The sequence below is a fragment of the Meleagris gallopavo genome, chromosome 10 (genome assembly GCF_000146605.3).
Source record: "Meleagris gallopavo isolate NT-WF06-2002-E0010 breed Aviagen turkey brand Nicholas breeding stock chromosome 10, Turkey_5.1, whole genome shotgun sequence".
Classification (NCBI taxonomy): Eukaryota; Metazoa; Chordata; class Aves; order Galliformes; family Phasianidae; genus Meleagris; species Meleagris gallopavo.
The window spans coordinates 5,229,442-5,253,185 of record NC_015020.2 but is presented as its reverse complement, the minus strand read 5'-3'; the positions used below and the strand labels follow the sequence as shown (position 1 = coordinate 5,253,185).

The following is a 23,744-nucleotide window of genomic DNA, read 5'->3' as shown; positions in this document are numbered from 1 at the left end:
CCATGCCGAGCCATAAGGAGACGCGGCTGCTGCACCTCAACGAGATGGAGAAGCTGGATAAGACCCTCTTCAGGCTGGAGCAAGGTGGGCCGGGTGACAGGAGGTCGGCCGGGGCTGTCCGCCGCCCTCGGGCAGCGAGAAATGGAGGGCGGCCGGGGCTGGTTTGTTGTAGTGCTCTGTTTGTGCTTCTCCCTCTTCTAATGTTTTTTTATGCGGCCTCTGTGGGACAGAGGCTCTCCTTGCACAAACCGGGCTGTACTGACCCTGAAACGTCCTCATAAGTCAAACTGTAGTGTTAATCTGCGCTGTGTTATGCAACACCTCGTCTTTAATACAATAATATTGAAACGGAGTAAAGATAGAAACCTTTTGTAATGCCCGAGGTAATGTTTGAGAATACAGGACCCTAAATCTTATCTTGCCTGTCGGCTTTCCTGTGTCTGTGCTGTATTGGTGTTCTGGCTGCATACTAAAATGAACTTGATATTTCTCTTTGAAAGTGTTCTTAAGTGTATTCCCAAAGACAATCCCATCTAGAATTGGTTTATTATTTTCCTGGTCAGCAAATTCAGGTTCTAAAGTCAAAGCCAGTCTATTTAGCAACCTTTTTCTAATGATGCAACTGTTACTGCTCGTGAAACTCTTCTGCTTATTTTCACTTTATGTTGGAGCCTCATGTCGAAGTACTTCAGTAAAGAGGGTGGAGATTTGAATCTTGAGAATAAGAACTCCCTTCAAGTATATCAATTTTAAAACTTTCTGACAATATAATCTAAAAATGTCATTAGGGAAGAAGTGCAGCATTGGCCCCAACCCTTATTATCTTCCTCCCAGTTGTGTAAGTTCTGTCGGAGGGACTCGGCAATGCACTCCTCAGACATTCAGAACACCTCTGCTGGTGACAGTCTCTGAGAGGGCATGGCTAATTTTGAGCACAGTGTTCTTCATATCAGTATAACTGTTACAGGAAATAAGATATTGATGCCATATATCCCTGTGCTCTAATTTTAGTCATCTCTGCAATAAAATGTCAGGACTGTACCAGAGAGAGTGCACTAAGCTTTCAGAAGTGATTTTTTTTTCATGGAACATTTGTTTTTGTTGGCAATAAAATGAGCTTCATTTTACATGGCAGACATTCTGATCCTAAGACCACTGGTTTTACCTGAAGTTTTTGTTGTAGTAGTTCTTAATAAGAGAAGGTGAAAACATGGTGAGACTTTGATTTACATGTACTCAGAGATCAAATTCTCATATTAGATCTGCTAGGATTCTACACGATGAGCACTTATTTGGGTTGGTTTGTCTGTTTTACTTTGCTCCAATTTAAGTTAGCATGTTCTAGGACTGTTCCATCTTTTAAATTCTTTATGTATAAATTGATAGCTTTCTTTTTTCACAAATACATAAATTTCTTTTACTTAAAATTCCAAAATTCCAATTTTGTAGACCATTAGGGCTAGTAGCTACTAGTGTTACTACAGCCACCTTCATTACTGGTGTGTAATTCAGTAGAAGTCAGAAGTACAGTGCAAACACTTGTACCTCTTTCAGTCATTTGAAAGGACTGACTAGCTAGGTACATGGTAAGAGGCTCTCATACCTTCAAGTAAGACCAATTCTGAAACCCGCTAGCTAAACTGTATTCTTCATATCCAGCTGAACGGACTGCAGCATATTTTCACATTATAATATTTTAAACTTAGTTGTAGTGCCTTTATCATGGGTATCTTTATTCTAAATACAGCTCTCCCTGAAGTGTGTGTGAATTGCAGCATGTATACAAAGCTCACTTACACTTGCTGAGCTCTTGGTTTAATGGTATGTACCCTCTAGATTACACACAGCTATCTATCACCTTGCAGTTAAACCACAAGGAATTCAGACTTTACTGAATTTTCTCAGTAGAGAATGAAGGAATTTGAAATATTATGGTTTCAAATTTGTTTCTTTTTTCCAGATATTTTCATAAATCAACTTAATATATTGACTTGGTAAACTTAAATTTTACGTTTTAGATTGTATTTTTTTTTCACAGTACTACAACCTGCCTGTATGTAGTCTGATGACTGTGAGCTTCTGTTGCATTTTATTTCCAACACTTTTTATAAAGCAAAGCAGAACAAATTGAATAGGAGACAAAAAGCACTCAGTAAGTAATGAGAGACTTCAATGACAAAAAATTGGAAAGCAGGAGGAAAAGGTGCTGTAGAAATATACCATTTTGCAAAAGGTCTTGGCAGATATGTTAGTGCATTTTCTTCTTAATATAAAACCAAAGTACAGTTAATTATTACAGAGTAGAAATATCCAGTCCTCCTGATGAGATTTTTCTTTTTTTTCTTGAGGGTTTGAACTGCAGTTTCGATTGGGCCCAACTCTTCAAGGCAAGCATGTTACTGTGTGTACAAATTATCCAGCTTCTGGAGACGTATTTGATCGCCACAAGTTCAGAACGTTATCATGGCACAATCCCACAGGAAAAGAGGATGACTCTGACAAATATTGCAAGTTAGATCTCCAAATTTCTGGGTCGTATCAGTACTATTTTAGTCTTGGGTAAGTGAAGCACTATGCTTACAGCCGTAATGCAATCTTCTCCTTTGGTTTGTTTTAACCTGAAGAAATTGCTATTAAGAATAAAATCGTATTTTTTTTCTATGCATTTTTTAAATGCAACAGTGAAATCTATCTGAATCTGCTCAATAGCAACAGTTGTTGAGGTTGTTGAAGTCTTTCTGATACAAATATGTTCTGGAGAATTTGCGACGGTGATCAATTTTCTGTGAATATTGGAAAAACAGAACAGTTTTACCAGATTTCAATCATCAGATTTTAAACACAAGTGATTAATTTGTACTTTTTTCATTTAATAGGAGGTTGTTCTCTGTCTTTCTATTGTAAAGGCTCTGACATTCTTTATTTCACATTATTTACTTCCTCCTTTGTTTCAACAGAGGAGGGTGACTGTAATGGCCTAGTACTCCGAGCTCCTGTAAGACAGCTGGTGGTTAGATTCCGTCTGGCTTAAAAGGGCATCTAGCTCAGATCTCTTTCCCAGCATAATGCTCCAAATGGAGATCTTTGTGTAAAAGATAGGCAGTCGTGGTTTGTTTGTTTCCATCGGTATTCTAAAAGAAGAAGCAGTATTCTGTCTCCCAAGGTAACAAAGGTGTCTTACTTGCATAGAGTTTAAAATGGTGTGCTAATGGTTCTTGTCAGCAGCTGTTGTAAGCCCAGTAAAGAGATGCTGACTAGGAGATCAACGTCTCTCCATGTTTCTGCTTAGGCTACCTGCAGTCCTTTCTCCCCAGCCACTCCTCTGAGTTACTGTGCATTTGAAATAGTTGTGCTTGTTGGATTTTGTTTCTGAAACTGACTGGTGCAATGTGTGTTTATCATACCAATGAAAATTATTTCTCCTAGAAATGAGAAAAGTGGTGGAGGTTACATAGTTGTGGATCCTATTTTGCGTGTTGGAGCCGATAACCACGTGTTACCTTTGGACTGTGTTACACTCCAGACATTCCTCGCTAAGTGTCTGGGACCATTCCATGAATGGGAAAATAGACTTAAAGTTGCAAAAGAAACAGGTAATGCCAATATAGATATCAAAGGATACACCTTGGTTTTTTAATCAATCTTCTGACAAGAAAACAAAGTTACACTCAGTTCACAGTTCATTAGTCCTTTAGTTCATAGATCAAATATTTTCCACCAGATTTAAGTAATCATATGTAAGTATTTGCAGTAGTGCAAAAATTCAGGATTTCCTAACATTTTTATTGTGTTCTGTTGATTTCAGATAGATATGAAGTTTGTAGAAATTAGAGGATAATTTTTTTAAGAATGTTATTTAGAGTTTTAAAGTAAAGATTCAGATTTAATTTATACTGGATATTTCAAATGCTAGGCTTATTATATGCTATAACTGTAACTTATTATGCTTCTGTCTGTTAACTTTTATTGAAATTTGATTTATTTATTTTTTTTTTATGAAATCAATGGTTTCTTATTTCATAGGTTACAACATGATTCATTTTACACCACTGCAGAAGCTTGGACTATCTAGATCATGCTATTCACTGGCTGATCAGTTAGAAGTTAATCCTGAATTTTCAAGCCATAACAAAAAATGCACTTGGAATGATATAGGAGCTCTTGTGGAAAAAATGAAAAATGAATGGAATATGCTTTGCATCACAGATGTAGTCTACAACCATACTGGTATGATTTCTATGTGCATAACCAAGTTTGTCCTATAATTTTATTTCATTATTTCCTTTAACTTTTCCCCGTCAAAAAATCATTGAATTACAATAACTATGTCTCCATAACAGATGTAAAAGTATTTTGTATTGTTGCTTGAGTTGAATAGAGCCTTTCTTAGATGGAATTAATGAACTGTGCGTGTCTGTATTTTTCATATCATGCTTATTTTTATGATCTGTGCTGTGCAGCTTTCAGTTTATAGAATGAACATAACAAACTTAAGCTGACTACTTTCTTGATAGCAGAATTATTATTGCTGCTATTTATTTTTTTTTTACTGCTCTAATTGTTTCTAATACATGGAAAACAATCAGAATAGAGACAAGGGACTAGGGTTAAGCAGTGGAGGAAATGTTACGACTGCGTGTTGGTGGTGAAGTAGATAGTTTTGCTGATTTGTTTTTTAAGCATAACTGTGCTGGCGCACTTGCATCTAAATGCTGTTCATAGCTAACATTGTCTGCCCTTCAGAGAGGGACAGTGAGATTGTTTTGAAACTTGAGAAGTCAGTCATAGTATTTCATTATCTGTAAGTTTAATTATTTGGATTACAAGAATTTCTATTACGTTTAAAATGCAGTTTTCATCTTACACTCTTAACTTGAGGACTGCACTAATTAGTATTCTTGTGACATGAGAGAACAAGAAGTTCCTGTTAACATTCATGTCGCTGTCGTCTGATGTTTAAAAAAACAAAACCCTGAATCATAGATTTCTGTGAATAACAAGCTTTTATTTGCTTTAGTTCTTTGGTGTTGACTGTTGCCAAACATTCTTAGCCAATCAGTCAGCAGTGTAAAATGGGCCCTGTTGTTTGTCCTGTCTGTTTGTTGAAATGTTACTCTGAGTGTGATTAACCCTGTGTCTGAAAGGAATTTGGTTTTTGACATTCTCATCAGGAAAAAAAAAAGTTTATTTCACTTTAACAACTAACGAAGAGTTTAGTTTGTTTCACACATGCTTGAGATCCTGTGTATTTGTGTGCTACCAAGGAAAATGTTTTTGTGGACAGAAATATTTAAGTCAAACTAATTATTGAACTTCAGTATATACTTGAAAGCAGTCACATTGTTACTTGGTTACATTAGCTGAAAGCTCCCCCTCTACTCTGCCCTGGTAAGGCCTCATCTGGAGTACTGTGTCCAGTTCTGGGCTCCCCAGTACAAAAAAGACAGGGATCTCTTGGAAAGAGTCCAGCGGAGGGCCACAAAGATGGTGAAGGGCCTGGAGCATCTCCCCTATGAAGAAAGGCTAAGTGAACTGGGTCTGTTTAGCCTTGAGAAAAGACGACTGAGAGGGGACCCGATCCAGGTTTACAAATATCTGAAGTGTGGCAGCCATAGTGGTGAGGCCAGTCTCTTTTCAGTGGTACGTGGAGACAGGACAAGGGGAAACGGACAGAAGCTGCAGCATAGGAAGTTTCGCACGAATGTGCGTAAGAACTTCTTCACGGTGAGGGTGACGGAGCACTGGAACAGGCTGCCCAGGGAGGTTGTGGAGTCTCCTTCTCTGGAGATATTCAAGTCTCGCCTGGACGCCTACCTGTGCGACCTGGTGTAGGGAACCTGCTTTGGCAGGAGGGTTGATCTCGATGATCTCTAGAGGTCCTTTCCAACCCCTACAATTCTGTGATTCTGTGAAAGACTGTCAGTTTTCAAGCAGAGCCCGTATTATTTTTCATTGATGGGATGGATGAGTAAACTATTTTTAAAATTATACTGTGGTTCATGGATGTTTGAATGTCTTCAAATAACCAAGATTCTGTCTTAAGTTATTAATCAAACTGTAGCTTCAAGCTTCTGAACTCACAATGAGAGTTGAATGTTTTTTTCCCCTTTTGGTTGTTAACTACCAGAACCTCTTGATTTGCAACTGACTACCAACTTAGTTAAATGCCAGATTTAGCATGAGCAGAAATGTGTATAAATGATCACTGACTGCTAAAGCTGTAGTTTTGCACGTGCAGGTGAAGGTAGATATTTTAGGTGCTTCTGAAATGTAGAAATAAGTACTTGATGCTCTTAGTATGTACAACTTGATAAGAAGGAAATTTGACTTCACTATTTTTTTATGATTTAACTATAAAATGTTTCACATTTATTTGGATGTGAAAGACATAAAATGTATAGTCAGTTACTTTGAGTGGATTATGAATACTACACATCAGTTATTAATTCCACAGTATGTCTGCATTAAAGGCATAAAGCACAGAGTTGTCTCACGACAAATCCTCCCATGCTGTAACACAGCTCACGAGCTGTCAGCTTAGAGCAGTCAGTGCCTGTGGTAGTTTCTGCTTTCTTGCTAGGACTGCTTCCCACTGTTCCTACTGTACAGTCAGACAACTCAGTTTCATTATGAAGTGGTTAAGCTTAAATGTCTGTTTTTTTTTTTCTCTTCCACTGGGAAGAGGTATAGAATGTTTCTATAATAGAGAGCGGTGGGAGTCAGTTTTCTATGTTAATGTCTCTGTTAATTTCTTTTGAAAGCAGCAACCATGGCCTGACCATATGTGTGATGTAGATGAATGCACTTCTGGCACGTTAGCTGGAATATCATAGATAAACTCGCAACCTTTGCTTGGTAACTGACTACGAGCCCTGTTTGTCGTTTTCACTTCAGTGTGTTCAAATGAGCAACCTGAAATAAGAATACTGAGTTCACCTGCATTTACTTTTTTCCAAGAGATAGAAAAAAATAGAAAAATTCTTTCTTGTCTGAGCTGAAGAAAAACATTTTCTTTCTTTCAGAAGAGGCTACTGTTGTGTAAATGCAATTTAACACTTCTGTAAATCTTAGTTCCAACCCCTTGGCCAGTGACATCAAGCACCACCTTTGTATGGTTTTATAAAGGAAAAATAAGACTTAGGCAGCGAGCATCACTACTAGACCTTGCTTCTGTTTAGTTTATATAACAATAAATCTGCCTTTTGAACAGCATGAAATAGGGTAATCCTCAGATGTATTGACTTTTAGAACTTGTTTTCTGTAAATCTCCATCTTCCTATTGAAGTTTTTTTTGTACTTGTTTGTGAGTATTGTGAGTTGCTATCTGTAACAAATGTAATCACAAGCTTTGCTTTGTGCAACTTTTTTTCTCCAGAAGCAGATTCTTTTTTTATGTTATAAATCATAGAATCATTAATGGTGGAAAAGATCCATAAGAATATCAAGTCCAACTATCACCACCAAGTCCTCTTCCAAGCCATTTCCCTAATAGACACATCCACACATCTCTTAAATGCCTCCAGGGGTGGCAACTCTATCACTTCCCTGGGCAGGACTCTTCCAATACCTAACTATTCTGTAAAGAAATGCTACCTAATATTCCATCAAAACCTTCTTTGGCAGGACTGGATGGCATTTCTCATCTTCTTATCATAAAATGTAGTTCTATGCATCAGAATTAGTAGAAGGCCTGTTGACTTTTTTTTACCCCCCAGTAGGAACATAGTAGATCTAGATGTACTGCCTTTCTAGAACTCCTTGTATTTACTCGCGAAAGTCCTTTGTAATAAACTGTGGTTCTTGCTGAAAGAGCAGACTAGATTAGTTTGGGCTTTTGAGGGTGAGTTCACTTTGTTTGTTTGCTTTTCAAATGGTACATATATTTTATTAAAAAAAAAAGTGATTGGCCCAAAATATTTTTTATCAGCATGAATTTATCACAACTTTATGTAGCTTTAAAATAAGTTAAGCGCTGTTAGTTGTACATGACATTTTAAACCATGAAGATCTTAGCTTCCAGAAGTAGTTTGACCTTATGAACATGGAGTTTTGCCATGTTCATAATGGTCTTGAAATGTAATGCAGGAAGGTATATGAATAGCTCTTCTAAACTACAGAGTGGGAAAGTACACTCATTTCTTTACCTTTGAATTTTTTTTGTTTGGAGTAGAAACTAAGCAAACTGGTTTTTTAGTTGTTAATTTTTCTGCTACAATTTTGGGGCATGTTAATTAATATTTCTGTTTTCAGTATAATAATTACATTATTTCTTCTGTTTGATACTTTATCTGCTTTTCTAACCTAATGTGTTATTAAGATGTTTTCTATGAAGAATGATTTTTAAAAAATCTCAGAAAGCATGAGCAGCAACTTTTTGTTACATACCACGTGGTGTTTTTTTTGCGTATATTGTTTTTCAATTGCAGAGATTCATTCAAAAAGTGTATTGAAATTTTTTTCACTTAAGCTATATGATTAGGACAGTTTTAAAAATAGAAATTAATCATTGAAGCCTTTTTTGTCATATTACAAGAATTAAAGTTCCTATTGCTCTGTATACTTTGTATTGTTATATGCATATAATTACATCAGAATTTCACACTCAGTTTGAATCTTATTCCTTAACTTTGTGTTTGTACCTAATGGTATTTGTGGATGCCACTGGATACAATCAGAAAATAGACACATCCATGTCTGATCTGAACTAGAGTTCAATTTGCCTGCACAGACAGAGTGAGATGCTCTGGCATTCCTTCCCACCACTATACTTTCATTTATTTATACAAGCTGCTTCTGATTAGTAACACAAGCTAATCTATTCTTAGAAGTCCATCTTTATACGCTTTTATTTCTGGGGGGATGTGTATGTTCCTAATGTCTTGCTCTGTGTGCTTGTGCATGTGTAGCATCAGATAAGGGTGAGAGTGAAAACATACGTAGCACCTTAAACCATTGTAAATCTTGGTTTGGGGTGTAAATTTCGCTTTCAACACAGAACGGGTGTTGACATCCTTTATTTGATTTATTTCCAGCAAAACAAATGTGACTTTTCTTTCCTTACTGGCTTAGAACTGCTGATACAGTTATGTGTTTTGACATAACAAAAAGATTCTTTGCAGTCCCTGCAACTGTTGTGGAACAAATAGCTGTCAGTGATGCGCAGATCTGCTTAAGATGCTGTTTTCTATTAGCATGAAAAACTTTAATTGAAATGTGAGCTGCTTAAACATACTGCAGTACCTTAGCTTTCTGTTAAGATTTTTGCATAACATAACTAAGTATTCAGCTTGTGTACTTTTTCCTTCCTCCCTTTGTTGAATAAGCTGCTAACAGTGAGTGGCTCAGGATGCATCCAGAATGTGGCTACAACCTTGTAAATTCTCCTCACCTGAAGCCAGCCTGGGTCTTAGATAGAGCTCTGTGGCACCTGAGCTGTATGGTGGCTGATGGAAGGTGTATTGATAAAGGAGTCCCTCCCATGATAGAAAATGATCATCACCTGAATGTAAGTAAATGAGAATTGAGTGTAAGCCAATGAACATTATAAATAGCTGAATCCTTCACTAATTTGAACTACCAATCCACAATTCTGTTGTGGAAACACACAGCAAATGTACTTTGAGGTATATTTAACAAAACATGTCTTCCTGTATTTTTTCCCTCTGATCGATTCATAGGAGCACTTAGCTTTTCGTTGGTTATATTAATCATCAGCCTCAACTGACATACTTTTTACTTTTACAGTGTATCCGTAAAATCATTTGGGAAGATATATATCCAAAAATTAAACTATGGGAATTTTTCCAAGTGGATGTTAATAAAGCTGTGCAGCAATTTAGAACCCTTCTAACTAAAGGTAAAGGAAGAGTGTGTGTGGCTGGAGCAGGCAGATTCTTTATTTATAATTCAAGAAACTTTATAGGTAAACTCTAAAAGGCCCAAGCTGGAAAACTGAGTAATCCTGGTTGTTGTTATGTGATAAATCTGCAGTGCTGACGTAAGCATATAAGGATCTTTTGAGTCCCAGAAAATCTTTGAAGACTATGCTTAGTAGTCTGGGAAATATTTCAGTAGAAAAGAGGGAGAATTAAAAAATAAATAAATAAATTACTGTTGTCACCAGAATCCAATATTGTAACTGAGCACAAATATTTTTGAGTAGCTAACTCTGTCATGCCTTAAATATTCTTTTCCTTTTTACTCCTTCAAAGCTTTTTGTCTACCCATATATTGCTTGTGCTTGAACTGTACAAGTTCTATGTCTTCTAAATGTAATTTCTATTTTATTGATACTGTTTCCTTTGTCCTCAGGCAAAATAGGCACTAAGTCTGATCCGAATCAACATCTTCAAATAGTTCAAGACCCTGATTATAGAAGATTTGGTTGTACTGTAGACATGAATATAGCACTGGCAACGTTCATACCACACAGGTATTGTATTGTTAACCACAGGTTAAAATTTATTTGTAAATTTAAATTTACAAAAAAAAAAATTCAGAGAGAAACATCTTACTTCATTTCAGTTACTTGTTTTAAAACTAAATTATTCTAATTGCTCTCTGCTCTTTCTTCCTGCTAAGCAATGGACCGGGTGCAATAGAAGAATGTTGTAACTGGTTTCGCAAGAGAATTGAAGAACTGAATGCTGAGCAATACAGACAGATTCATCATCATCAAGAGCAGGTTTTACAGCTTCTGTGTTTTAAATGCTGAGTTTTGCATTGCAAATAAATTCAGGCATTCTAATAATGCATAATCTAATTATTTCTAGGCTGTCAACTGTCTTGCAGGAACAGTGGTATATGAACGTCTGGCCGGTCATGGTCCTAAACTAGGCCCTATTAGTAGAAAATATCCTTTAGTTACCAGGTATTGTTTTTTTGTTGCTAAAAACTATTAGAATTTATTCAGGGAATGTGAATGTAAAGTTCATTAACAGTAAGCATTTGTAAGTACAATTGTTTTTTCTCTCCCATAGACAAATGTTACTTCATCAATAAACTGACTATATTTTAAAGAAAAAAGATTTAAAAAAACAAATGTGATGTTGGAGGGTGTTAAATGTACTCAGAGCACACTAAAACCTTATGTAGTGCCAATTGTTCTTGTAGGTGAAAAAGGAGTGGAACTAGAAAAACTTGAAAGGTTGAAGTCTGATGCGCTTGGTGCTACTAATGTATCTGAAGGGCTGTGACTTTAATCTTACCCTACCACTTCACACCAAGATAGTGGCTGCCTCCATCCTTTGGCCTTCAAAACATGAATTTAAAAAAAAGGAAAAAAAATAAATAAATGATAGTGACTTTTCTGACAGCTAGTTGTATTTTTTGTCTTCAACTCAGTTCATAGCAGATATTTTAATTTTTAAGACAGTGGATTTCAGCTTATGCATTTTTTTTTAAATTGCCTGTCAATTCCATAGGTATTTTACTTATCCATTCAAAGACCTGACTGTGGAGGAAGAACAAAGTATGATGCATCAGCCAGATAAAGCTTGTTATTTCATGGCCCATAACGGATGGGTTATGGGTGATGATCCTCTTAGAAACTTTGCAGAACCAGGTTTGTAAAATAAGTTTGAATAGTCTTGTTAACCTTTTAATATTCTAGCCAAGGCATAACAAATAGACTAAATGCTTAGTCTATTTTATTTAGTCTACTTTTTTCCACAAATATTCCTATAAAGTTACAAAAAGCCAAATGGCAGGCAGATACTGATTATAGCACTTCTATTTCTATTCAGCATGTTGAAGATCAACTATAAAAATAGATTTCAGATACCATTTCACAAGATTTGAGACAGAAATTACCAGCTTTCTGCCACTGAAATAAGGACATGTTTCCTCCCCTATTTCTGTTGTTGTTTACCCTGTGCTCTGTTCCAACACTGCTACTTGTTTGCACTTCAATGAGACAGTAGAAAAGTAATGTGATGAAATCATGAATATTAGTATGTTGCATTTGAAATATCCATTCTGCACCAGTCAGGCAGCTGAAAGTTGAGCACTTGAGATGATGTTGAGATGGGGCAGGGAGATAGTGGAGAGGGACTCATTCCTCCCATCTTAGCATCAGTGGCAAAGGAACAGTTCACCTTTGCTCCCTGTGGAGCAGCTATATTGTGAAGTCTTTCAACATAACTGTATAAGTAGAACCACACTGAAAAAAACGTTGGTATGTCATTGCAAAATTGCAATAATTATAATCTAAAGGAAAGGTTGTATAATTAATTTCTGAAATACTAGCTCACAGATAATTTCTTCAAAACTCTCAATTACATTTAGAAAAATGAATGAAGAATACTGGTGAGTATTTTTGTTGGGTTGGTTTTAGGGCAGGAGGAGGGTGTGGTTGTTGAAAATAACATTTGACTATTATGAAGTTAGACATTTAGGGATTATATTTTTTTAATAAAGATGTCTTAACAATATTTATTAGGAGGAGGATGAGATTAGGTAATACTTTATGTTGAACTTCAATTTCTATTGATGACAAAACAGTCTTTCTCTGCAGAGACTGTGTTGATTTTTTTTTTCCTATTCTTTGTAGCCTATATTCTGCATCAGAACGGAAAAGACCATTCTTATGCTCACAAAGGGAAGGGTTGCTAGTGATTGAACTGAAAATATTGACGTTGGTGTTAAAAGCTAACTGCTAACAGTGTTCTTTCTGTCTCTGACTTCTAAGTTGATTCTAGATATTTGTCAGCTCTGCATCAGGGGCACCTTCACTGTGTGGTTCGTAATACTTGTTTATGCAGGCATTGTCAAGAAAATTAATCCACCTAAGTATGTGGATTACTTGTGAAGGTATCATAGGGTATTTATTTACCATGCAGGAAAATGCATACTGACTTCTTCGGGGATAGCAATGCGCAATGTTTAAACAAACAAACAAACAAAACAGCTGCTATATCTTGTTTTGACAGTTTGTAATCTGAATCAAACCATGGCCAGTTTAATTAAATTTTAAGAAAGGCAGATTTTGCTGTGTCTGCTTTAGAAGATAATCCAATTGATACTCCATAATGAAGTGTGCTGGTGGACCCTTATGTTTGCAATATAATCTCAGCCATTTCACTGCCTTCCATTAGTGTTTTTTCCCTTACACATCAGTAAAGATAACGAGTGTTTTGTATGTGTTTTTCTGTTGCCTTTCAGCTAATTTTCCATCCTTTTGGGCAATTTTTTTTTCTTTTGGCCACTGTTTCTAGTAATTTGTTACTGTGTTGTCTCTGAACTGATCTATGGCTCTTTGTGTTTTAAGTACCTGTGTTCCACATTTAGTCTCAGTAGGAATAGTGTGTACCATAAGGCAGTGTAAAAAGATGATACATAAGGGCATGAGTACAGCAATTGAAATGCAGCTAGTTTAGTAACTTAAACAAGCTTAGTGTATATCCAAAGAAAATTGTTTTTCCTGTTTAAGTATCTATGTCAAGACTGTAGATACTGTAGTGTAGGCTGTGCCTAAGTTAACATTTTTGGTACCAGAAGCATCTCAAAGTCCCTGCTTTCTTCTTGCTTGCTGCTTGTTCTTATTATGCATCTGTCATTGTATATACTCATGATGTGAGCCTTATGCTGCACTTTGATTGTTGAAAATTCCATTTTATTGTGCTCAGATATTACTTGTTGCAAATGAACATTGAAAAAATATCTTGATACTGCCATGTCAAATATCTGTTTTATATAGGAGATAAGTCACTTTTTTAGATAAGACTGTTTAAGTCTTTGCCACAGTTAAACCTCTGGCATAAATTGTGGTTTATTCTATATACATATGAACTCCAATTTATACAGTGTTGGTTTTTCTTTCTTTTAGTAGATTGCATCAAAAAGAAGGTAAAACAAAAAAAAAAAAAAAAAGAAGATAAAATAAAACTAGGTTCCTTGGAGGATAAATATTTTAGGGACCTTGTCCATTTAAGTTGCCTACCCACCTGAGTACTTAAGAAAGTACTTAAGAAATTTGGCTTATGACATTGTAATCTGCTGTTAGCAGAAGATTATATTCTAAATTCTGGCTATGGCAGTTTATTTATGGCAAGTGAAATGCTTTTTAGAGTTTGACCAGCGTAGACATCCAAACTAGTGATTCTGTTCATATGTATGCTGTTTTATAAATGACTAACTTTGAAAAGTTTCTGGAAATGAAGTATTGTTATTTTTTGCCACCTTCATCCCTCTTTTTCTCAAGTACAATTGCCATATTTGAAGAAATAAATGTAATTTAGTGTCAATCTTACGAATTTCAGTATTGCTATTGAATTCAATTATTCCACTGGAGTGGTCTGAAATTATACAATGGTAGAAGGTATATAAATTTTCAGTTAATATGGTTATTGTTAGAATTTTTACTCGTCATCACAGCATCCTCCTACTCTTAAGCAGTAGAAGACAAAATGCCACATCTTTTGGTACACATTCTATCCAATATGTATACTATTGTGTATTTATTTTCCTTTCAGGTTCAAATGTTTATTTGAGAAGAGAGCTTATTTGTTGGGGAGACAGTGTGAAACTGCGGTATGGCAACAAACCCGAAGACTGCCCGTACCTCTGGGCACATATGAAAAAATACACAGAAATCACTGCCAAACATTTCCATGGTATTCGTCTTGACAACTGTCACTCTACACCTATTCATGTAGCTGAGGTACGTGAAACTAAGCACACTGATGATTAAGCAGCTTCTGAATGTGAAATAAGTTCTCCTCTGCTTATACAAAATCTACAGGGTTTGTGTGAATGAAGCTTCCTCAGTGTAGACAATATTTCTTGACTGGCAATGTTTAGATGTAGTTCCAGTTGCTCTGAGCAGTTAGCAAAATTGTGTAGCTATTGCATGTTTTCATTCTCCATTTCAGCTGAACCAAAGGCACTGATGGGTATGAGAAACTTTGCATATGCAACTGCAGACTGAAATGCAATCACTGCTAGATCTAGCATGTCAGTTCTAGTCTTGGTTATCTCTAAGACTTGGTAAAAATTATTAGTGTTTATTTGCCATATATACTTACTGTTGCTGAATTAGACAGGAAGGTTTCTAGATTCCATAATTTAAAACTTGGCAAAAACCTCAGCAAAAAGTTGTTAGTCAGGCTTATTGCTTAGATGTAGTGCTTGTTCCCTACGGAGCTGACTACATCCAGAAGTGGTACTTAACTAGTAAAGTAGTTTTACACAGGTTTGAGTTGTGTAGTTTGCTGTGCAGTGTCTTAGCTTGAGCACGGAGCTTACCTACATTTGTGAAAAACTCAAACTAGCTAATGTGTGCGCACAGAGGTTGTGATTCTAAAATGCAGCTGTTTAAACACTTCCACCATTTGTGCACTTGTTATTATTTTTGGAAGATTAACTTTTGAAGGCTTAATAGATCTTTTCTATCCAACCTTTTGTTCTTGCACTTGCACCAACTGTTTATTTAAAAACCAAGTTGTAATTAGCTTAAAATCTTCAGGATATTTTCTAGAATTATTTAGGTAATTTGTAAATTTCTATAAAATAAAAACAATTTTATGAATGCTACCTGTTATGACTATTTTCATGAATTGCATATATTAAGAACGTGTTTATATTTGGTTAACATTCACACTGATGATTGCCAATATGGAGCTGACAGTGGATGACTTCCATTAAAAGTGTATTATGATCTATAGGAGATGCTAGCTACAGCCAGATCAGTCAGACCTAATCTTTATGTGATAGCTGAACTCTTCACGGGCAGTGAGTACATTGACAATGTTTTTGTCAACCGCCTGGGAATTACCAGCCTGATTAGAGGTACAATAAGCAGTTGAAAGTTGTATAGGATTGTTACGTATGGTTTGGAGTTTTTAATCTGAAACTAACATTGGTATGCTTTTTTTTCCCCTTATATATTTATGTTCTTTGCTTATGCAATTATCTTCTCTTCTTCATGTTGTACTTAATTCCTCCTCTGTTGAATCTTAAACCTTAATTTTTGCTTATGTTTGTGTCATCCTCAACTGTTATTTAAATTACTTAATTTTGGCTTTCTATTTATCCTTGCTGCATGGCATTTTCCTATTTCAATCCCTGCCTAGCTTTGAAATTTGTCCTTTTTTATGTCTACCTTTCCCCTTTCTGTGGCTTTTTTGGCTGTGCTTTTTGCAGTACATGCTGGACACAGCTAGAAAGTTGCGAGCTGATTTGCTTGTAGTGGCTGAACTGTTCACAGGAAATGAGGAGCTGGACAATATCTTTGTGAATAGTCTGGGCATTACCTCCTTAATAAGAGGTAGGCTTGCTGTGCATGTGCAATGCAAGAGAATGGTGTGAAATGAACTTTCCAGCTGGAGATTATAGAGAATGGGAATGGGCTTTTCTTCACAGAAAAGATTCTTTCTGGATTACACGCTTCTAATTTCATATTCAATGTCATTTATTTGATTCTCAGCAAAAAAACAAACAAAAAACAAAAAACCAATACAGTACTAGTTGTAAATTAAGAGAAGACACCCTGCATTAATTTACTGGAGGTTAAATATTTCACTTACATTACAGTGAGGGAGAAAAGAAACTGTAGCACAGCTCCACTATGCAAGTGCTGCATCAGGTCTGATTTTTGTTGCATGAGTTACTTAAATCCTCTGGGGAAACCAGAGAGGGGAAAAAAAACTCCCTTTTTTCCCTTTCCTACTTTTATGTACTATGGTAAACAGAATACTTCAAGTTCGTGTATCCATATTGGAGAAAAAGGTTTTAATGTGATATTTGAACACACCAAAATAAAAAATGTGAAATTCTGCATTAACATCTGTGCCCGCTGTGCTATATGGTAGCTAGTCTTATGCAAAAACTTAAATATTTTGTTCTATAGAGGCCATGACAGCTTATAATAGCCACGAAGAGGGAAGGTTGGTTTATCGTTTTGGAGGTGAACCTGTTGGCTCTTTTGTTCAGCCACGTTTGCGGCCTTTGGTGCCAGGAATAGCGCATGCGCTCTTCATGGATATTACACATGACAATGAGTGTCCAATTCAGGTAAGCACGTAAATTGGAAACCAGAGTTTGTTTATTTTTTTTCTAAATTGATGTTTCGGAATGATGGGGGGCTTGATGCAGTCTGCATGCTTTTTTTTTTTTCCCTTCTGAGCAATATTTCGAAAACTGATTCACTGGAGGTGAAAACTTGAAGATGTGAAAAACAGAAGTCCTACTGACTATTCAGTGAGCTGTTTTGGTTCTTTCATTCCAGCTGCTAATTAGTTCTACATGGTGGTTCATCTGTTCTCCTACACTCCTGTTTTATAGGACAGGATGAGAGAGAATGGTGTGAACTGAAAGGCTTATATTTCAGGATTGCTCTTACGTTGCTTTTGCTAGTGCATTTGTAGTAAGCCATCAATAAATCTCTTGTCATTGAAAAAAAAATTATAAACATGTGGTAAGTAATTAGTTCCTCTATTAAACTAAGTTTATCTTCTGTTTGCTGAGTCAGGAGTGATGAATTATATATCTTGTTTTGTATGTGATTTTATTTTATTTTTTTATTCTAGCATCGATCTGCATATGATGCACTTCCAAGTGCAATGATTGTTTCCATGGCGTGTTGTGCTACAGGAAGCACCAAAGGTTATGATGAACTAGTACCCCACCAGGTCTGTGTTTGCAGTTTAACTTCTAAATTACTCTTAAAAATATACATTTGATTCTAAGTATTTTAACACTGTTTTTTTTCTGGTATGGGTTTGTGAGCTTTTGGATTTTGTTTTTCATGGGTTCATTCATTTTTGGCGTATTCTTGTTTTGGTTTTAAATTCCAAGCAGTTAACTAGTTAGCATTACTTAGGATTGTCTAATTTCATATGAACTCTGAACTGATTACATAATTGGAATCGCCATTTGTTTGTTTTTAAGTGTAGTTGATATTTGCAAAAAGTTAATTTCCCTACAGATTTCTGTAGTATCTGAAGAGAGATTTTATTCAACCTGGAATCCACAAGCACACCTGAATTCTGGTGAAGTTAATTTCCAGACAGGAATTCTAGCTGGAAGGCTAGCCATGAACAGACTGCATCAGGAGCTGGGAACTAAAGGCTTCAATCAGGCAAGACACGGGGTAACAATTTGATTTTTCTATATTTATATTTTGAATGAGCCTGTTTGTAATGATATGCATCTTCTAGGTGTATGTAGATCAAGTTGATGAAGATATAGTAGCAGTGACAAGACATTGCCCTAACACCCACCAGTCTGTTGTGGCTGTAAGCAGAACTGCTTTCAGGGATCCAAAGACTTCCTTCTACAGTAAAGAAGTACCTGAAATGTGTATCCCAGGTAATCAGATTTATTTGCAAGCAATAACGTGTGTGTGTGTATTAATTCAAGGTATTCCTATTGTTTTTTTAACACACAAACTTAATGTGACAATTTTCCGTATTTAACATTTCTTTTGTAAGTAGTAATGTGTGTGCACCAAAGGTTGTTAAAGAAATAACAACAAACTTCCTTGGGATTTTTAAAGGTTTTCATATTTTCATACAACTTTCTGCTGTAACTTCACCATGTATGTGTGTTTATGAAATGGTAAGAAAAGAAAAAAGTGGTTAGTTGTACAGGGTGTGGGAAGGAATTACTATTTGTAAGTATTAATGTAAGTTGTTACTCTTTGAAAATACACTATCTGTATCTGTAGCTTGGAAAATAGTCTAATACTTAAAAGAAGAAAACAACCAAAAATAACAAGTTCTAGTTCACCATTTGATAATTGATTTCATGGTTTATTTTATTATAAATTGAAAAAAAATGCAGTTTTAAAATAAGACAGTTGATGAATGTGTAATGAATGCTTTGTGGATTACTTATAGCACTTCACATGTGTTTTGTTAGTTATTCTTTAGTTGTACAATAGAGGCTTGTATTTTACGTATTTAGTTTTTTAGTTCTTGATTTTTAGTTCATGTATTCCAAAAGTATTACCTCTCATTTAATCCATATTAACAGCTACATGGTTTTGCTTTTCTTAGGAAAAATTGAAGAAGTAGTATTTGAGGCTAGAACTATTGAGAGAAGTACTAGTCCTTACAAAAAAGATGAACATTTTATAAATGGATTGCCTAATTTCACAGTGGAACTCAGAGAGCATATCCAGGTAATTATCCTTATTCACCTGTGTTGTGATATAATATCTTGTTATGATTTTTTTCTTAGAAAAAAGACATTGATTTTCAGTTGCAAATATGTTTTCTTTTCTAAGATTAAAGAGAGTAAAATCATAAAGCAAGCTGGAACTGCCATAAAAGGGCCAAATGAATTTGTTCAAGAAATAGAATTTGAAAATTTAACACCAGGAAGTGTAATAGTATTCAGGTACGTTATACTAATTGCCAAATGGCTGCATTAGTTAAAATAGAATATTAGGATTCTTTGTTTTTGAGATTTGGGAAGTGTTATCATAAGTACTTCGCTCTATAAATTATACATTCATATTTCAGAGTTAGTCTTGATCCAAAGGCACAGGAGGCTGTTGGTGTACTTCGCAATCATCTGATTCAGTTCAGTCCTCACTTTAAATCTGGGAGTCTTCCTGATGATCATTCAGCACCTATATTAAAAACATTATTTTCTTCGTAAGTATTCTTTGAGTTTCTAAATGAGAACTACAGTAAGTGCAAAAATGTTTGGAAATGTAAAGAAAGGATTTGTTGCTGTTTCTGTGGTTGGATTTTTGGATTGTTATAAAACTGAGATTTTCTTTTCATGTGTATAATACTGAACAGGATTGATACTTAAAAGGTTTCCAGGCTCTTTCATTGCTGTTCTGTGTAACTGTGACTTAAAGTAGACTTACTAAAATGGAGTATGTTGTGTTTTGTTGTTTGTTTTTTGTTTTTCCAGAATTGCATCTAAACTAACTTTGGCTGACTTAAATCAAGTGCTGTATAGGTGTGAGTCAGAAGAACAAGAAGATGGTGGAGGTTGTTACAATATACCAAACTGGTCATCCCTGAAGTATGCAGGTCTCCAAGGTAATAGTCTCAGAATTCTACTTTTTCTGTCGGGAAAATGGAAAAAATAGAGCTCCTCCCTCTAGATCATTCTTTAATACTGTTTAATGGCTAGTGCTACTGCTTGGACAAAAAATGATATGTGCTTTCTGCTTCATCATGTTAATCAGTGTTTTACCCCAGGGAATCAAATTGTAACAACATAATTAAACAACAACTTTTTCTCAGTATCCTGGAATTTAAAATTAATCATAAAATTAGCATAGATTGGCTTGGGTTGGAATGGACTTTCAAGATCATCTAGTTCCAACACTCCTTGCCATGAGCAGGGCTGCCACCCACCAGATCAGGCTGCCCAGGGCCTCATCCAGCCTGGCTTTGAACACACCCCAAGGTGTGGTGGGGCATCCGGTTTCACTGGGCAACTTGTGCTAGTGCCTCACCGCCCTCTGACTAAATTAATTTCAATATGTTTTAAACACCAGTCTCTGGCACTTAAAGAGCAAATGCATATGATGTATATGAAATTAATATAAGTCACTTATTAAACCAGAGGCGCTACCAGATAACAAAGAAGTGTCAGTCATTTATCAGACATGAATTTCATCAAGCAATATTTATTCCACGGGGGTTTTTGTGACTGCGTAGGATATATTCTGAGGAAACAGCAAATGAATTGTATCCTAACTCTGTCTGCAGATCAAGGGTAGTATTGTAGTTAAAGCCAGTTACTGTTATCTGTTGTTTTGTAACCTTTCCTTTGGGAAAGATAATTTCTGTTTGGGTATTTACATGTCATATAATACTGTGTTGGATTTATCTCTTCAGGGTTAATGTCAGTAATGGCAGACGTTAGACCAAAGAATGATTTGGGACACCCGTTCTGTGATAATTTAAGATCTGGAGACTGGATGATCGATTATGTCAGTAATCGTCTGATTTCACGTGCAGGAGCCTGTGCAGAAGTGAGTAAAAAGATATATTTCATGATTTTGGGATTTCAAATGACTGGTTTGCTTTATTTTTCATTATTGCTGCTACTAAGTTGGTAGAATCATAGAATGGCTTGGGTTGGGAGGGACCTCAAGGATCATCAAACTCCAACCCCCCTACCACAGGCAGAGCTGCCAGCCTCCACGTTTAATATTAGACCAGGCTGCCCATGGCCAAATCCAACCTGCCCTTCAGGTTCAGTCTGTCTATAAAATATTGACTTTCTAGGCAGTTTCTCTGGGATACTAAGACAATAATATGGTTTTCTTACCTCACATTGAACTTAGTTAAGAATACATTACAAAAGAGAGGTGGAGAATATATGTAGGGCATGGAGAGTTTTTTTTAGCTCTTACATAAAAGCTTAAAAGCATCCTTCCCTGTTTATTATTTCCCATCAAATAAAAATGAAGTAGCCATCTTTTTAAGTGAGTTCTTTCAGAAAGGGCTCTAAATACTACTGAGGCTTACATGAATATGATGCAGTTATAGGAAGATTTGCCCCATCAAGCACTGAGATTCAAGTTACCTGCATACCCACATTATAAAACACCTTTACTTTCCTACAAGAGAATTGCTTTATTCATTTCACAAGATTTTGTTTGGGTAACTCAGGTAATTAATGTAATAAGAAAGACTGTAGCATTCGCATACCTGTTCAAAATCTAATAAATGCTTTAACCAAGTGGGTCCTATAAGTACTGTTTTTTGAACACCAGCGTTGTCAACTTCTAACAATGTTATATTTTAATAGGTTGGTAAATGGTTGAAGGCCATGTTTGTATATTTGAAGAAAATTCCACGCTACCTTATTCCATGTTACTTTGATGCCATTTTAGTGGGTGCATACACAACTCTTCTGGATGTGGGATGGCATCAGATGTCTAGGTATGCTTGGCATGTCAGTAATGTAAAGGTATTGCAATTTTTTACGTTTGATCTGTTGAAGAATGACATTTGAATATTTTTGTTTTTGTATTTGTGCTGTCCAATGGAAGAAGGTAATATTGGTAGTGAAAATCAAATCAGTCTTCTAACTGCGGTGGGTTGGAAGGTTTAATTGCTATTCCTATCCTGGATTTGGATTTATAACTATTGCTGGCATTGTACTATTGGAGGATAAAACCTTCTAACAAGCGTTTTTCTGAAGCATTGCAGAGGTTATCTTGGTGCTGCTTTCAGTGAAGCTGCAGTGCTTTCTGCGAGAAAGAGATTGCACTTTTTCTGGTGCTTTGTTCAATGTTTCTTTTGTCCTTAGTTCTAGAAATTTTCAGTGCCCTTTCCTGGAAAGGGAAGGAAGATTAATTTAATGACAGCTCTATTCTAGTTATGAATATTTTTAAACAATTTCATGAAGAGTAATGATGTTGGATTTGGTATTGCTGTGATACCATGTGGAAAACTGTATTTTATGAAAAAAGTCAGGAATGCAGGCTGTGTTATATTAGCCAATATGCTAAATGAGTTAATGACTTAGGATTCTATTATGTGAGAATATATATACAGATGCAGAAGTCTTTAAAAATGCTGACCAGATTTTAGAAAATTTTGTTTATAGAATAAAATGATAAAACCTTTTTAGTTTCTCCTATTTTGTGGTCTGAGATCCATATGTAGGCATCAAATAAATTAAACCAATTTCACTTTGCTGCCCCTTTCCCTAAAAGTATTCAACATGTAAACACTCCCATTTGCATTAATAAGTTAAATATTTAAGGCTAACTATGGGCAGCTACTTTGGAAAAAAAGTAATTTAAAAATTAAATCTTATGTGCAAAGTTAATGCGTAACACACTTATTCATTCTGTCACTTGATAATATTGTGTATAACCTTTTCATTTGCAGACAAGTAAAACAAAGAGGGCACTGATATTTTTGTACGAATATATTTCTTAATTTGAATATTTTTATTACAGCTTTGTGCAGAATGGATCAACATTTGTTAAACACCTTTCCTTGGGCTCAATCCAGATGTGTGGGATAGGAAAATATGCATGTCTGCCAGATCTGTCTCCTTCCTTACATGATGTTCCCTATAGGCTGAATGAGATTACAAATAAGAAGGAACAGTGCTGTGTTACTTTAGCAGCTGGTAAGTGAGAACAACATTTATGTCAAGAAAAATAAATTATCGTGGAACTGTTTTATATTTCTTTCAAAATTATCAAGAGTTGCTTTCACTACATTTGGGATCTAAATGCCAGAAGCTGTATTTACAATGTTGTTTTTGTCTTTACTCTTCCCTGTGTTTTAACTTAAAAAGAATGGAGTTTTGTCTAGCAGTACTTTTGGAGGGTAACCATTTTTTTGCTCTTGAAGGGGAAAAAAAAGCTTCTCAGTATTTTGATAAAACATTTTTAACTTATCCAGTTTTTCCATTTATAGAGATCCACAAGTATGTCTTCTTTCTTTCCAAAAGTCTTACTTGAGATAATAATGCTTCCCATAATAGGTTCTAGTTTATTTTAAAATGTTAATTTAAGAGCTGAGTTGTAATGAATTGCAAGTGTGGATTTACTGCTTACAAGTTTTCAGAAGTGACGTGAGAGCTATTAATAGACCAAAAGAATCTCTGGTCTGGAGCTCTCTCCAAAAGGAGCAACAATAGTTGCTTAGGAAAGACCATAAAAGCAGTCAGCAGATGCATTTTATTTCTCCAAATGTTCTGCCAACATGTCTTGGAAGTGGATACTTTTCCTATGCCAGAAGTATTATTTACTGTGTTTAGAGGCTTTGAAATTTTTTTTCTCCAAATTGGACAATTCCTTTTTTTTT

The 23,744-nt window shown here is 35.6% G+C and overlaps 1 protein-coding gene across 2 annotated transcripts; it reads left to right on the top strand.

Annotated features, from left to right (window-relative positions):
* Positions 1 to 2: 2 nt before the first annotated feature.
* On the top strand, positions 3 to 23,088 carry AGL (amylo-alpha-1, 6-glucosidase, 4-alpha-glucanotransferase). 2 transcript variants are annotated; one of them, XM_010715620.2, is made up of 23 exons: positions 3 to 84; positions 2,349 to 2,559; positions 3,427 to 3,593; positions 4,024 to 4,227; positions 9,324 to 9,505; positions 9,745 to 9,856; positions 10,312 to 10,432; positions 10,582 to 10,684; positions 10,773 to 10,870; positions 11,424 to 11,563; positions 14,472 to 14,659; positions 16,141 to 16,264; positions 16,847 to 17,010; positions 17,526 to 17,627; positions 17,924 to 18,076; positions 18,156 to 18,306; positions 18,996 to 19,120; positions 19,226 to 19,338; positions 19,464 to 19,598; positions 19,867 to 19,997; positions 20,805 to 20,941; positions 21,724 to 21,857; positions 22,886 to 23,088. In XM_010715620.2, the coding sequence occupies exons 1-23, from the start codon at positions 3 to 5 to the stop codon at positions 23,067 to 23,069; spliced, it is 3,261 nt and encodes a 1,086-aa protein (XP_010713922.1). In that variant the 3' UTR covers positions 23,070 to 23,088. The 2 variants fall into 2 exon arrangements, with proteins under 2 accessions (XP_010713922.1, XP_010713921.1); XM_010715619.2 differs by lacking the exon at positions 16,141 to 16,264 and adding an exon at positions 15,663 to 15,786.
* Positions 23,089 to 23,744: the final 656 nt, after the last annotated feature.

What these genes read in the sequence shown, in the direction of transcription:
- AGL (XM_010715620.2), top strand. Translation starts at nt 3, where the DNA reads ATGCCGAGCCATAAGGAGACGCGGCTGCTGCACCTCAACGAGATGGAG. An exon ending in CACCTATTCATGTAGCTGAG is followed by an intron (nt 14,660 to 16,140) that starts GTACGTGAAACT and finishes TGCTTTTTGCAG; the next exon opens with TACATGCTGGACACAGCTAG. An exon ending in CATTACCTCCTTAATAAGAG is followed by an intron (nt 16,265 to 16,846) that starts GTAGGCTTGCTG and finishes TTTGTTCTATAG; the next exon opens with AGGCCATGACAGCTTATAAT.